Source organism: Dama dama, chromosome 25, assembly GCF_033118175.1.
Source record: "Dama dama isolate Ldn47 chromosome 25, ASM3311817v1, whole genome shotgun sequence".
NCBI classification, from domain to species: domain Eukaryota; kingdom Metazoa; phylum Chordata; class Mammalia; order Artiodactyla; family Cervidae; genus Dama; species Dama dama.
In genome coordinates, this window is record NC_083705.1 from 17,105,211 (window position 1) to 17,119,007 (window position 13,797).

General features: G+C 36.9%; 1 protein-coding gene across 3 annotated transcripts in view; it reads right to left on the reverse strand.

Annotated features, from left to right (window-relative positions):
• Nucleotides 1-13,797, reverse strand: part of TNPO1 (transportin 1) — an 89,139-nt gene that overhangs the window by 39,900 nt on the left and 35,442 nt on the right. Inside the window, exons 1-5 of one of the 3 annotated variants that reach the window (XM_061129568.1) lie at nucleotides 10,874-11,030; nucleotides 10,627-10,740; nucleotides 7,808-7,883; nucleotides 4,092-4,241; nucleotides 1,276-1,382 (exon numbers count right to left, since the gene is read on the reverse strand). In XM_061129568.1, the coding sequence (XP_060985551.1) occupies nucleotides 1,276-1,382; nucleotides 4,092-4,241; nucleotides 7,808-7,883; nucleotides 10,627-10,731 (438 nt within the window). In that variant the 5' untranslated portion in view covers nucleotides 10,732-10,740; nucleotides 10,874-11,030. Of the gene's footprint in view, nucleotides 1-1,275; nucleotides 1,383-4,091; nucleotides 4,242-7,807; nucleotides 7,884-10,626; nucleotides 10,741-10,873; nucleotides 11,031-13,797 lie in introns of those variants that run through there. The other 2 variants (XM_061129569.1, XM_061129567.1) reach the window with 2 other exon arrangements.

A 13,797-nucleotide genomic window follows, 5' to 3' on the forward strand; every position in this document is an offset into this window, starting at 1 on the left:
TTTTTGAAATGCAAGAAGAAACCTTAAAAAATTATTTACATATAAATCATTCACTTATAAAAATTGTATTCAACAGGCAGTTTCCCTACAACCATTTTACAACCAAGTGGCTTATCTGTCGAGCTCTTGTATACAACATCTAGCCTATCAGTTACCTCGACCACCTAGTTTACTGTTTTTAACTGTATCAGCAGTACCTTGGTGCTTATTCTCTACAGCACAGCTTAACTAAATACTGTATGACAGCAGCTCCACGATTTCATGATTATCAGTTTAACGTTTTATTCTTGGAAAGTACTTAAGATTTTGGTCTTTTATGTTGTTGTCTTTGTACCAAAGCACTATTTAAATTTTCATCAACTGTTACCCTACAGCTAAGTATTATTTTTATTTTAGTTTTCCTATAATCTTAGTCTATTTCCAAGGCATTACTAGAGAACATATATATGAGAATGCAAGCTTTTTTCCTTTTAAGGAGGGAAAAGAGTGACTTTTCAAGACTCCTTTTTGCTAGCTTCCCCTCTCCCTAGTCTTCTCCTCCCCCAGTAATTTGGCAATAAACATAAGTCAAACAGACCACCTGATTCCTTTATATTAGGTTATTTTTATACCTGCCCTGCCTCCAAGACTTGCTCTTTTTTGAGGAGATTAAGTCACTGCCTTAAGAGGCAAAACATCTTAAATGATTTCCATTTAAAACATTAGCAGGTCTCCACCTGCTAATGAAAGAGATGGTTAAGGTCCTCATCAGATGAGAAATTACAGGAAAACAAATCCATACAGACTCCCTCTTGTCTCCCCAAATGGAAAGGTTGCTACTGATCTGATCAGTGACAAACAAGAGATTATAATTTATAATTAATACTAGATACACCTCAGACGTATCATGCAAGAGGCAGCACAACAACTTAAGAGACACTGAAAATGTACCCATGGTCTGGGAATTCAGGAAATTTAATTAAGCCCATCTTCGAAAAATACTACAACTGATTAAGCTTGACAACAGCTTTGCTGATGATACACATACACACCTAAGAATAGCTCTGAAATACAAAAACAGGAGCTGTTTCTCTGTAGGAAGTATAGTAAAGAGGTTTCATAACTTAATGGTCTTTATAGAAAACAGTAAGGTAAATGATCACTGACTTAAAACAAAAAGGTAACTTTAGGTCTCTAAGTTTTGGTGTTTTTTGTTTCAGAGGAATTTTTTTCCCCCTCAAGATTACTAATACACAACATGACAAGAAAAGTTATATATGAAGCAAAAATCCTCACTTCACAAGTGTTGTAATCTTCAGAATCCAACAGGCTGCAGAGTTTTGGTAAGAGGTCAGGCCAATTCTGCAATTCTCCCTTGGAGGCTATAGTTGTGATCAAAATACCTTGAAAGAAAACACATCTGTTTAGGAAATGTGACTGCATTATGTTATATACTGCCTCGTGGGTAACCACAAGCCAATGCCAAGAGCTTATATCATGTGCTTGCAAGTGGGTTCACATGCACACACACACACACACACACACATTTAAATGTTCCAAATCATGGTAAGACTTGCAAATCATGTCAACAGTAATATTTATCAAGGATCCTTGCATCACCACAGTGTATCTATGGAAAATCCCAGCAGAAATCAGAGCCATTTCTAATCTTGTTTTCCAACACTTCACCCTCTTTTTAACAAGCATCTGTACAAAAGACAACTTGCTCTTCTCCAATAATGCCAAGAATACTTTTACTAATTAAAATTACTCCTATTTTACAAAAAATACATACAGAAGAGTAGAAAGAAAATACACCAAAATGTTATTAGCAACACTTACTACTAGGTGATGAATATGACTGTTAGATTCAAATAAAAACACATCAAAGAACAGCTCTCTGACTTAACCTAGTATCAAAGCCGTGACCCATGGTAGAGAAAGTTGATGAGCCATCAGTCCAGAACATTCCTACACACCCACTCTGTTGGCAACAATCCCTCTCCTGAAGACAGACCATACACCCCTACAACAATTCCCAATTATGGGGATCAAGGATGAATCACTGGCAAGGTAATCATGGATTGTGGAGGCCTGAGTGACACAGGCTTGCTGATTGATCATGTCACTCTGACTGACTGGATTATTTCAACTGTGCTGTGTAATTTAGCTGTGTTAGTTAAGGATTATGCAAATACAGAAATATGTAACAAAAAAGTTTTGTCAGTGTTTTTCTCTGCCTTAGAAAATTTAATATTAGTTAACATAATGTAATATGCTTAGTGATCACAGATCTTTCAGCACCATAATTAAAGAGTATAAACTGACAGTAGGCAAATTATATGTACTTCAAATTATTACTCTGTAAAAGAAAATTTTTAAAAGAGAAAAAGTTCTCTCTTCATAGTTATTTTGAGAATTCAGTGAGATATGTACACAAAATGCAGAGCATATAATAATAATTATTACTGAACAACAGATTCTACTGTTTGTGTGCATAAATTCTCTGAGTTTTCCATTGCTGGTTTTGAGAAGGTTGCTCCCAAAGGTAAAGAGCTAAAAAATGTAAAGAGAAAAGTTGTTGGCCAGGATTTACTCCCCACTGAAAAAATTAAACTATATGGTGAGGATCATTTTAAAGATCAAGTTACTTTCTGGTGAGATCAAAAAGCAGCAAGACTAATAGTAAATCTGTTATTTCTTGCCATGTATTCTTTCCCAAAGTCAAAATATAACACTTGTGGGAACGAGAAAGTTCTGGATCTGCCTAAAGGAAACCAAGTCATGTTTTAAAACAAGCAATAATAAAAATTAAACACAAGATAAAATTTGGTACTAACAGTCTGCTGACACTCATGACTTCTAAGACAGTATTAAAGAATGTTTGCAGACTGACAAATTCAAATTAATATGGCCCCATATAATTGCATCCACTCACAAAAAAAATTCTAATGCTACTGTAGTTACAAAAAGTGAAAAATTGTAATTCTCAGTGGATTTAGCAAAGATGGGCGTGAAAACTGAGTACTCAGCAGTACCCATTACAAACCAACTATACATTCTTTAACAACAGAAACAATTCTACATCTATCTAATGGATTATCACAGTCACTGAAATGTGGTCCTTCCAAATACATTTCCTTGGCAAGATTTCCAAAACGCATTGTTAAGATTAAAAAAAAATTTAAAGACTGGTATGAACTCACCATCTTTTTTTTTTTTTAAACCAGTGTCAAGAGTGGTAGAAAATCAGGCATACACAAGGGTCCATAAGAACAACCTAGGGAGTGAGACCCTTTTCTCAAATTATAAATGCCCTCTACATATCCTATTTAAAATGAGTGTTAATAATGGCAATGTTTAATATTTGGAGGGAAGTTACAAAGAGCTTCTGTTTGGTAAGTAAGAGATAAACCATGTACTTTTCAAATCCACCAGCAGACAAAATATACAAAAGCAGAGAACTTTTAATGAAAATGACCGATTCATTATGGAAGTTCTTATTTAACCAACCTGATTAACAGAAGCTTTCCAGGTCCCTGTGAAATATAGCTGCTGAAACCCCATGGCATATGAAATCTACCCACTGGTGGACTATTCTATAGTACATGTTTATTTCTGCTTCTACCAGAGGATGTGTGTGCTTACCAACAGTCAGTTGTGTTGGTTCCCAGAACTACTTATTTCAGTTACTGTAATTAAGCATTTTAATACAGTATTTCATAAAATATTTCATAAAATGATAGAAATTTGTTCTTCCACTGAAATCAAGTTGAAATACTCTAAAAAGACTAAAAAATTGACATTAATTAGGTGTATACAAGGCAAATATTAAAAACGGGGGGGGGGGGAAATAGTCCTACACTAGTATCACTTTTTAACACCCCATTTTAACCAACTTTGATAAAGCAACTACTAGTGAACCTGGTCTCACAGGATTAAGAGAACTTTTATTGTAATCATTAACATTATATCAAAAGAAGCAATGAAAAATTTTCCCCATCATAATGCAACATGAATTGGATGACAAAAATTCCTATGGAAATGATCAGTCACATCAGAAACCAACCCAGTCACAAACAAGATAAGCAAAATTGTAACAGATTACTTACCTACAGTAGCTCTAATCAGAGGAGAGGAGTCACCAATATTGTTTAAACATTCACTCTTAATAAAGTCTGTTACACCATTTGGGAAGTTCTGAAAGTGTGCTTTCACATTATTCTTCAAAATGAGACCACTCAATGATCTTGTGGGTTCATCTGTAATAAAATAACAATACTACTGAGTTTTAAAGTAGTTTTCATTTCAAAATATATCAAGAATGTAACTTCTAAAATATATTAAAAAATTGATTGTAATATTTCATTAATCTGCTATAACCAGGGGGGAAATATACTGTAAATGATTACAAAGGATTAGCTTCATGATTTACAGTTCAGGGTTTCTCAACCTTGGCATTATTGACATTCTGGGCCAGGTAATTCTTTCTTTAGGAGTGCCGTCCTGTGCACTATAAGATGTTTAGCAGTATCACTGACCACAGGTGCCAGGATTACCTCTCCAAATCGTGACAACAAAAATGTTTCCAGATAATGTCAAGTCTCCTTGGGCAGTGAGAAGGGGATGGGCGTGGGGAACACGACAAAACTGCACCTGGTTGAGAACCACTGATTTAATTTAAGTTTATATATGGCCAATGTACTCAAGCTTTATTGGAACCTGATACAAACATCAAATTAGATATGAAAGTATTAGTCACTAAAGATAGCCTATTAAAAATTAAGTGGACAAAGAACATATGGGATCACCTTCACAAACAAATAATTGCCGTTCATTTATATCATGTTTTTCACTTGCCTCTGAGCTAAAAAGAAAAGGGGGGAGAGGGTAAAACAATTTTTAAATTTCCAGAAGTTTAAATAAAAAAGAATCTACGTAAAAGAAGTTTAATCCGTAGATGATATTAACAAATTCTGAAGAACCGATTTAATATTAGTAGAATATAACTGATGCTTTAAGAATCTGTATTATCACCAACAATATTAGCAATAGTCAACATTTTCTCAATGCTCATTACATACCGAACACTGCTAAGTGCTTTCCAAGTAGTTTGCATTTAACCCTCGCAACCTAAGAATTAATTTATCTCCACTGCACAAACAAGGAAACTGAGGCCTTTGCCTAACTCACACAGAACTGACTATGAGTTGCCGAAGCCAAAGTATCAACCTGAGGAGTTTGTCTCCAGAGTCTATACTTGAGGATGGTATATAGTATCACCCTCCTTAAAGGGCCGGAAGATGTGGAGAGCTGGTATACTGAACACAGTGTGCTATTTCAGCACTATTGTTTTACGTACTTTATTAAAAAATAAAATAACCCAACTTGTTCTAGTTAGTTCAGTATGTTCCCAAAGTCTGACTGGTATCGAACTCTGCAAGGGTACAGCACGGTGGGACAAAAAGACTGCGTTTCTTTGCAAATAAACCATTAGAGCCACCACAACAACATAGCCTATGAGTCTTTTATGTCACCCTCTAAAAATTTCTTCCTGGTTTCAATTACCACCATTCAATCAGTAACTTAGAAAAAAAGCAATTCTAAATTCTCTTCAAAGTTTAAAACTTCCATAAAATAAAAGAATAGCCAGATATTTAACTTCTTCGAGCAATACATGTTTTGGTCTTGTTAGCCATCAATATGAATTATTGATATAATTATATATCAATATATACATTGTATAATTTTATTTTAAATGGCATGTGTATTTGCTTACAACGAACACACTATACCATTTTTACAACTATGATTACAAGATGGAGAGTTTTTTAAAAATCACAAGGTGAAAGGAGTTAAAATTAACTGTGTCCTCTTTCTTAAAGACTCCCTTACTAGGTCTCAATTCTCATTTGCAGAGTGAGGGAAGGAGAGGAGCTGACCTCTGAGGTCTCTCCATATCTAAAATTTTACTGCAGGAATGGCAAAAAGGTTCCTAAATAAATAAGCATGTTGATTTAAAGACTTTACTTGTGCTCTTTCTTTAATATGGTTGGTCATAATGCTAATTTTTTAAAACAGAAAACTAGATATAGCAACCTTGTGTCCCAAATAAATGAATAAACACAGGAAGAAATAGCAAATATTACATAAAACCTTTTCCAACTTTTCATGGTTTTATAATTCATAGGTCTTCTGGGCGACAGTTACATACCAACCTCTCTTGCTGCTATCTGAATTGTAAGTTTGTCATTTGTTTGCTTTTAAAAATACTTCTGATGTATCCTCATATCCCAAGAAAGTTTTAAGAAAGAGTATAACATTATAACAATCTTAACATTCGGAATTTAAGGACAGAGAATAGATGGCTTGGTGAAAATAAAATTTTCAAGTAAAACAGTATGTTTAGAAAATTCATTTATTAAATATACAGTTCTTAAGAGCATTATCTGATTACAACTACTATGTGGGAAAAATAAAATTTCTATTATTAAGAAATAACACATCACGTTAATGTGTATTTATCAAACTAAGAATATTAACTGCTGAATTTAAAGATATGCCAAAGGACTTTTTAGCTTTTTGCAATTTAAATTTTGAAATTTCTGAAGTTTCTCTTACATGCTTCAATCACAAAATTCCTAAAATTAACTAGAAAATTTTAAAATAATTCAAAATAAATCACTATACACTGGCATGAAATATTAAAATCTAAATAAACACAAGATTAGCGAGATTTTAAGGTCATTAACCTGCTCGCTAGTGCTTAGAGTTGAAACCCTACATACGGTCTGGTAGTCTAACACAAGCATTTTGTAGATGAAAAAAGAGATGAAATGAGTGTCAGAGTTTAAGACATTTCCCAACTCCAAGTGTAGTCTTTTAGTAACTATAGAAGCACTAATGAAGCACCATGACTTCTGAAAGGCTAAGTATAGTGCTTTCATTTAGAGGCCAATCAGTTGCTCAAAAAAGACCTGAGTGCATTCTGAGTGTCTGACAACATTCCAGGAAGGGAATACTCAACTCTAAGAACACCTCTCACTACAATGTAAGCTCCATGAGGACAGAAATTCTTATTATTCTGTTCACTTTTATTGCTCTTGAGCCAGCAAACTGCCTGGCAAAGAGTGGTGCTCCATAAATATTCGTGTAATAAATAAAGTCGAGAGAGACACATTACATGTATAGGAAACAATCAAATGACCATGTCATTTAAAAATCAAATTAGTTTTCAAGCTTTGTTATAGAAGTAATTTAAAATGGTTGCAGAATAGTTAATGAAAAGGTTTCATGTATACTGTTAGAATGTTTTAAAAAGTTACAAGAGTCTATGAATAGAATGATTCTACTTTTTGTTAACAATTAAAATAGTACATGGCCATATAACTGAAATACGGAATTAAGGGATTAACAATTACCTGGTGATGGGATTATAAATGACTTCGTTTTGGTTAAATCAACTTTCAATCATACAAATATGATCACATATATAGTAAGTTTTTAGTAAATCCTACATTCAATCTGTGTATAAAAGAAATCAATCTCTCTCTGACATTCATGTACAAGGACTGAAGCAAAACGCCTTTTCATTTGCAAAGAATGAGTGAATTTATTACAAAAACACTCAACTAACAACTGCTCATCAAGCATCCAAATGCTTTGAATAGTAGTAACACCTTCATTCCACATCTTTAAAGCAAGTGATTCCCACAAAATGAAATCCTTTGAAATGAGTAATTCTTCGTATATTTTAGTACAGGTCAAAGACTTATTTAAAAAAAGCGTAAAAAACTTTTAAGTAGCTTTCAACACAAACCCTACTTACCTTCAGATTTTAATTTTGTAAGAACAAAAATCAGGTAGTTGTTAAAGTCTGGATATTGATTGAGTTGTTCCAGTTTCTAGAACAAACAGTAGTTAAGGAAACTTCTAAAGAAGGAATTCAATATTTTTAATCTAAAATCAAGAATCTCTTTTGTGATTTTTAGGCCTGCATTTTTTTTTTCAGTAAGAATAAAGTTATCTTATCAAAACCATCATATACTATTCCAAGAACACACCAATGGCTGTGTTAAACCTCGTATATAGCTAAAATATTAAACTATTTTACATCAATTATTTTCAATACAAATAAGTCAACTTCCACCTTCAGTACAGGTGTACATTGTATGAAAAAATTTCACAACAATCTGTTTGACTTATTTGAATTTAAACAAAAAAAAAATCCTAATCAGAAAGGTATTAAAGTATAAAATAATGACAAAAATGAAAAGCATTCCAAATGAACAAAAACAAGTCTTTCAGAGATCACTTACGGAAATTAACTTTATAAAAATCGCCTTTTACCTTAAACACCGTTATTAGACTATTTTTTCTTCAGAATTCAAGAAATTTAGATAAAATGCTATTTATGTACAAGTCTACATATCAAGTCTTATTATATAAGGTCACTATTATGAAATTACTGCACTGCAATAGTTCTACAATTATCCCCTCCCCCCGACTCCCCCACCCCCACAAGATCTACCATTACCAGTGACACACACCTGCAGGTTTTCATCCTGCCGGCAGGCAACAATGACATAATGCTCTACTATGTCTTTCTTCATGCCCTTTTAAACCCTAATACACTTTTTAATAACACCTCTAATTGGGTTTTATTAGAATTTTCTCAGTAGACCTAAATCTTTAAATTAAATCCACTATACAAAGTCCAGGCACACCATATCAGCTATTTATCATACACTAGAATATTCTGTGTTCAGGGGCTGGAACATAGATTAACTATCAAAATACATTTCTCTAGAAGGTGTACTTTCTTTGACCAAAAAACCCTAGTGACTTATTTTTCTAGTGAACAGCCAAGATTAACAGTATGCTGATACACTAATAATTTTTCATAAATACTTCCTAATAAGGTTTACTTCCTTAGAACTTGAGCTATCTATCCATAATATTATAACGGTCTTTCTAAAGTGCTCAAGTCTATGCAAAAACAGTAATTACATTCTTTCCTAAGGAAACAAAGAACAAGGTCATCATTAGGCACTTTGAAAATATAGAGCAGTGTGTATTTTTAAAATACTATTAACCTTTATCTACTGAAATTTAAATTGTTCCTTATTCAGACAGCATACTATGCTCCAGGCATACAGAATGAACTGTAAATTCGATTCTTAGCCCACGCACAGTACTGAACATACAAAGAGTACTTAATAAATAACGCACTAAAACAAGAAATTATGATATACAATGCTACAGAACAAATTACAATGTGGTTTGGGACTTGGCTATCAAACACACACCTATAATTCATCAAAAATCAAATTCTATAATTTCAAAAGCTATGACAACACAAATTAAAACTGAGTAACAGCAATATTTCAAATACAAGCTCTAATCACCCCAAACCAACTATTCCCTAAGTACTAGCAGTACCTAGCAAAATGGCTTAAGGAAAAAAAAAAAAAAAAACCACCAAACCAAGCAGACCTAAATCATTAACACCTCCGTTTTAAAATAAGCAGTATTAATTAACCAAAAGGCTAGATACTTACTTGCCTATTCGAGGTTTTAAGTTACAGCAATGCAGCACTTTGAGAAATTTTATTTACCAGAGCTTCTCAAGTAATTCGATTTAACCCCAAGTTTATAGTATTTTAAATTTAAGTCCAAACTACACCAAAAGAGCTTACCAAATTCCACACTAACCAATCTCCCCTGTTTATTAACAATAAAAATTAAGAGGCATTTTTTGCACATAGGCTGATGTTTTTAAACAATTAACTTCATCTTAAAAGTTACTTTATGATCGGGTCAATTTGTTTCCTTTATTAGACGCAGGAAGAGCTCTCCATTTGACCGCAGTTTAGGGCACTGCAGAGAGCACATCACAGCAGAGGCTCTGGTTCTTCGGTTAAGCCTTTCTGCCTGTAAAGCCGTAGCAACAGGACCGCTACACCAGCAAACTCGGTCAACACTTGGGTAACTGAGCAGACCGTCTCGAGCCAAAGATTTCTCACTTGGGAAGCAGGGAGCTCGCAACAGGTGTTAGCCTGAGCAGCCCCGAGGTGAGTCCTGGGAGCCCTCATTCCTAGGTCTCCGGCTCTTCAGGACCAGGGCCTGGAAGAAACCCCAGGCCCCACACCCGGGGAGTTCAAGCCCCGCGCTGGCTCCACCCCACTCAGGCCGGCTAGCGCGGCCGCGCACGCAGCGCGGCCGCCCGGCCCCTCGCTTCGCCCGCCGCCCTCTCCGCGCCCGGCTCATTGTGTGGGTCGGCTCGCCGGGGGTCCGCGCCGGCACCCAGCCGCTCCGCCCTCTCGAGCGGCCCGCCGCGAGCTAGGACGTGGCGCCCGACCGGCGCACAAGTCGCGATCGCGGGCCGCGGCCGGACGCCCCCGGCCTCTCGTGGCCGGAAGCCGCCGGACCAGGCGGCGGCCCGGACTCGGGGCACGAGGGCCGCGTGCGCGAGGCGCCGGGCAGGGGCGGCGGCGGCGGGCGGGCCTTGCTCGCGGGCGGGCGCGCGGAGGGCGGAGGGATCCGGGAGCGGGGAGGGGGAGGGGCGGCGGGAGTCTCCCGGCTGCCGAGAGCGGGCCCGGCGCGGGCAGAGCGGCGCGGGCGGCGGCGAGGCCTCGCAAAGGATACTTGTTGCACGGTTCTCTGGATGGTGGTGTCGGGGGACTGGGACTCCTTCAGCAGCTGCAGGATTTGCTGAAGTCCTTGCTCGTCAGGTTTCCACTCATACTCCATCTTGGTTTGCTGCAAATAAAGCCAGACACAGGAAGAGACGGAGCAAATGTTACTCCCCGTGCACAGGCCCGAGGGCTTCCCGCGCCGAGCACCCCCCTCCTCCCCGCCACAGCGACCCTTGAGCTCCCCGGACGCCTCGGACCTGCCTGGGGCGCCCCGAAGGAAGTCTCGGACGGTGAAACCCGGGGAACTGATCCTAGCAGCTCGGCCGCCAACGTCTGCTGCTGCCGCCGCGGCCGCTGAGCGCAAGGAGCCGACCAGACTGAGTCACCGCGAATTTGCAATCTGGCCCCTAGATCCGCTCACGGGAGCCCCCTGGGTCCTAGTGCCACGCAGATTTCTCCAACCTAACCCAACTCTAGTTCCACCCAGATTATTACTGATTTAAGGGCTAATCTAAAAAAAGCAAAACCCCTGCGAGACACCTGGAGATCTGATTTGGGATTTTAATCATTTTAAATTAACATGGTTAATAATTAAGAATGACTGTTAATAGGGAAAAAAGCCTGATAATTCCCCTGACGGCTCAACAATACTTAGAAGAAATAACAAATGTTTATATTTAAATTTCATATATAAAGTACTAAATACTAATATTTAGTCTAAAATATTAAAGATGGATTGCATCACAACTCACACTTGAATAAACACTACATGTTGCATTTATGTTTGCAAAACGACTGAAAAAAAGGCATTCTTTCATAAACTTCAACTTTTGAACTCTTTAAGTTAAACTCCACCTGAAGTAACCACATTCACAACTAATGACTTTGGGCTGAAGAAAAAACAAGAAAAAGAATGTCATTTACAACTGGGTAGTGTTTAATTTTATTAATGTGTTTTCACATACATTTTCTTATTTTATTATCACTCTGGCTGGAGGAGATATTTGCCCCCCCGGAGTGGTAACTGTAGAGCAAAAAGATCAGAGGAAATTACAATAGTTAATTAGTTAAAACTGGGAGAAGAGTACAGGTTTCTTAAACTATGAGCGGCATCTACTATAATCAATGGAAACTATCCTATCAATGACAGTTTCTTTAAGTGCTTAAACAGAAACAAAACTTAAGTATCCAGCATGAATTATTTGTAATTCAGCATGAATTTGCTGAAGGAGAGGCTTTTTCATAACTATCTACTATTATACTTGAAATCTGAAATTAGTCCCTTCCTAGTAGGAGTCTCTTCCTAGCTGGGGTTAAAAAAAATTACCTGACCTTACAGTATCTCTCTAGTTAGTATTGTTTTTCTTTCTTATATTTGTAAAAAAAATTGTTCCCTCTCTCCTTCACTCTTATTTTCTGCTTAATATCCTGTACTCCGGTTTTCTTTACCAAATTCTACCAACTTCAATAACCCAGCCCCCAACCCCCAAACAAAAAAAGGGGTATCTGGACATAATATCTATTAATAATATTGTCATGTTTTTATTGGAGTCTCCATTCTGTGTGTTTATGTATTTTATAATGATGAGACTGTTGTTTCTGGGCCAATTCCATGTATCTAACTATTTAAAGTATTTTTAAAAACAAAGTATTCCATTATATTTCTGTGCCATAATTTTAAGAAATTTATTTGATAAATTGATTGTTTAATTGATATGCACAATATCCTGTACAAATCATAAGCATACAAACTAGATGGCTATTTATAAAGTGAATACACCTATATTCACAGTAACCAACATCTGCATCAAGATAAAGATCACTACTAGCACCAAGGTTTCTCTTGTACCATTCTCAGTCAGCAACTCACACTGTGATCCCTATTATAATTTCTATCATTAAAGACAACTCCCCCTTCCCTCCTGGCCTTTTTACTTCAGAAGTTTCAAAAAAAAAATTACAAAAACAATGTTACAACATATCAAACAACATGGTTGTACAAAAAGTTAATTTAAGTCCATCACTAAACTTATCACCCTAACAGAATCAGTTTTACCAGTTTGATACGAATCCATCTACACCTTTCTCTATTCTCAAACATATATATATAGTTCTGGTTTGTATTTTAGAATCATGCCACATACTACACTCTATTATTAAATAACTCTACAACTTTTAAACACATAATATTGAATGGCCATCATGCCAGGCCACTACATACAGATTTAAGTTTTCATTTTTTAATAGATGCACATTGGTGGAGAGTTCTGACAAAACATGGTCCACTGGAGAAGGGAATGGCAAACTGCTCCAGGATTCTTGCCTTTAAGAACTCCATGAACAGTATGAAAAGGCAAAAAAGATATGGTACCAGATGGGTCCCCCAGGCCGGTAGGTGTCCAATATGCTACTGGGGAAGAGTGGAGAAATAGCTTCAGAAAGAATGAAGAGGCTGGGCCAAAGTGGAAACAATGCTCAGTTGTACATGTGTCTGGTGGTGAAAGTAAAGTCTGATGCTATAAAGTCTGATGAAAGTCTGATGCTGTAAAGAATCGTATTGCATAGGAACCTGGAATGTTGGGTCCATGAATCAAGGTAAATTGGATGTGGTCAAGCAGGAGATGGCAAGAGTGAACATTAACATTTTACAAAATCAGTGAACTAAAATGGACTGGAATGGGTGAATTTAATTCAGATGACCATTATGTCTACTACTGTGGGCAAGAATCCCTTAGAAGAAATGGGGTAGCCCTCATGGTCAACAAAACAGTCTGAAATGCAGGACTTGGATGCAGTCTCAAAAATGACAGATGATCTCTGTTTGTTTCCAAGGCAAATCATTCAGTATCACAGTAATCCAAGTCCATGCCCCAACCACTAATGCTAAAGAAGATGAAGTTGAATGGTTCTATGAAGACCTACAAGACCTTCCAGAACTAACACCAAAAAAAGAGGTCCTTTTCATTATAGGGGATTGGAGTGCAAAAGTAGGAAGTCAAGAGATACCTGGAGACAGGCAAGTTTGGCCTTGGAGTACAATATGAAGCAAAGCAAAGGCTAACAGAGTTTTGCCAAGAGGACACACTGGTCATTGCAAACACCCTCTTCCAACAACACAAGAGACAACACTACACGTGGACATCACCAGATGGTCAATACTGAAACCAGATTAATTATATTC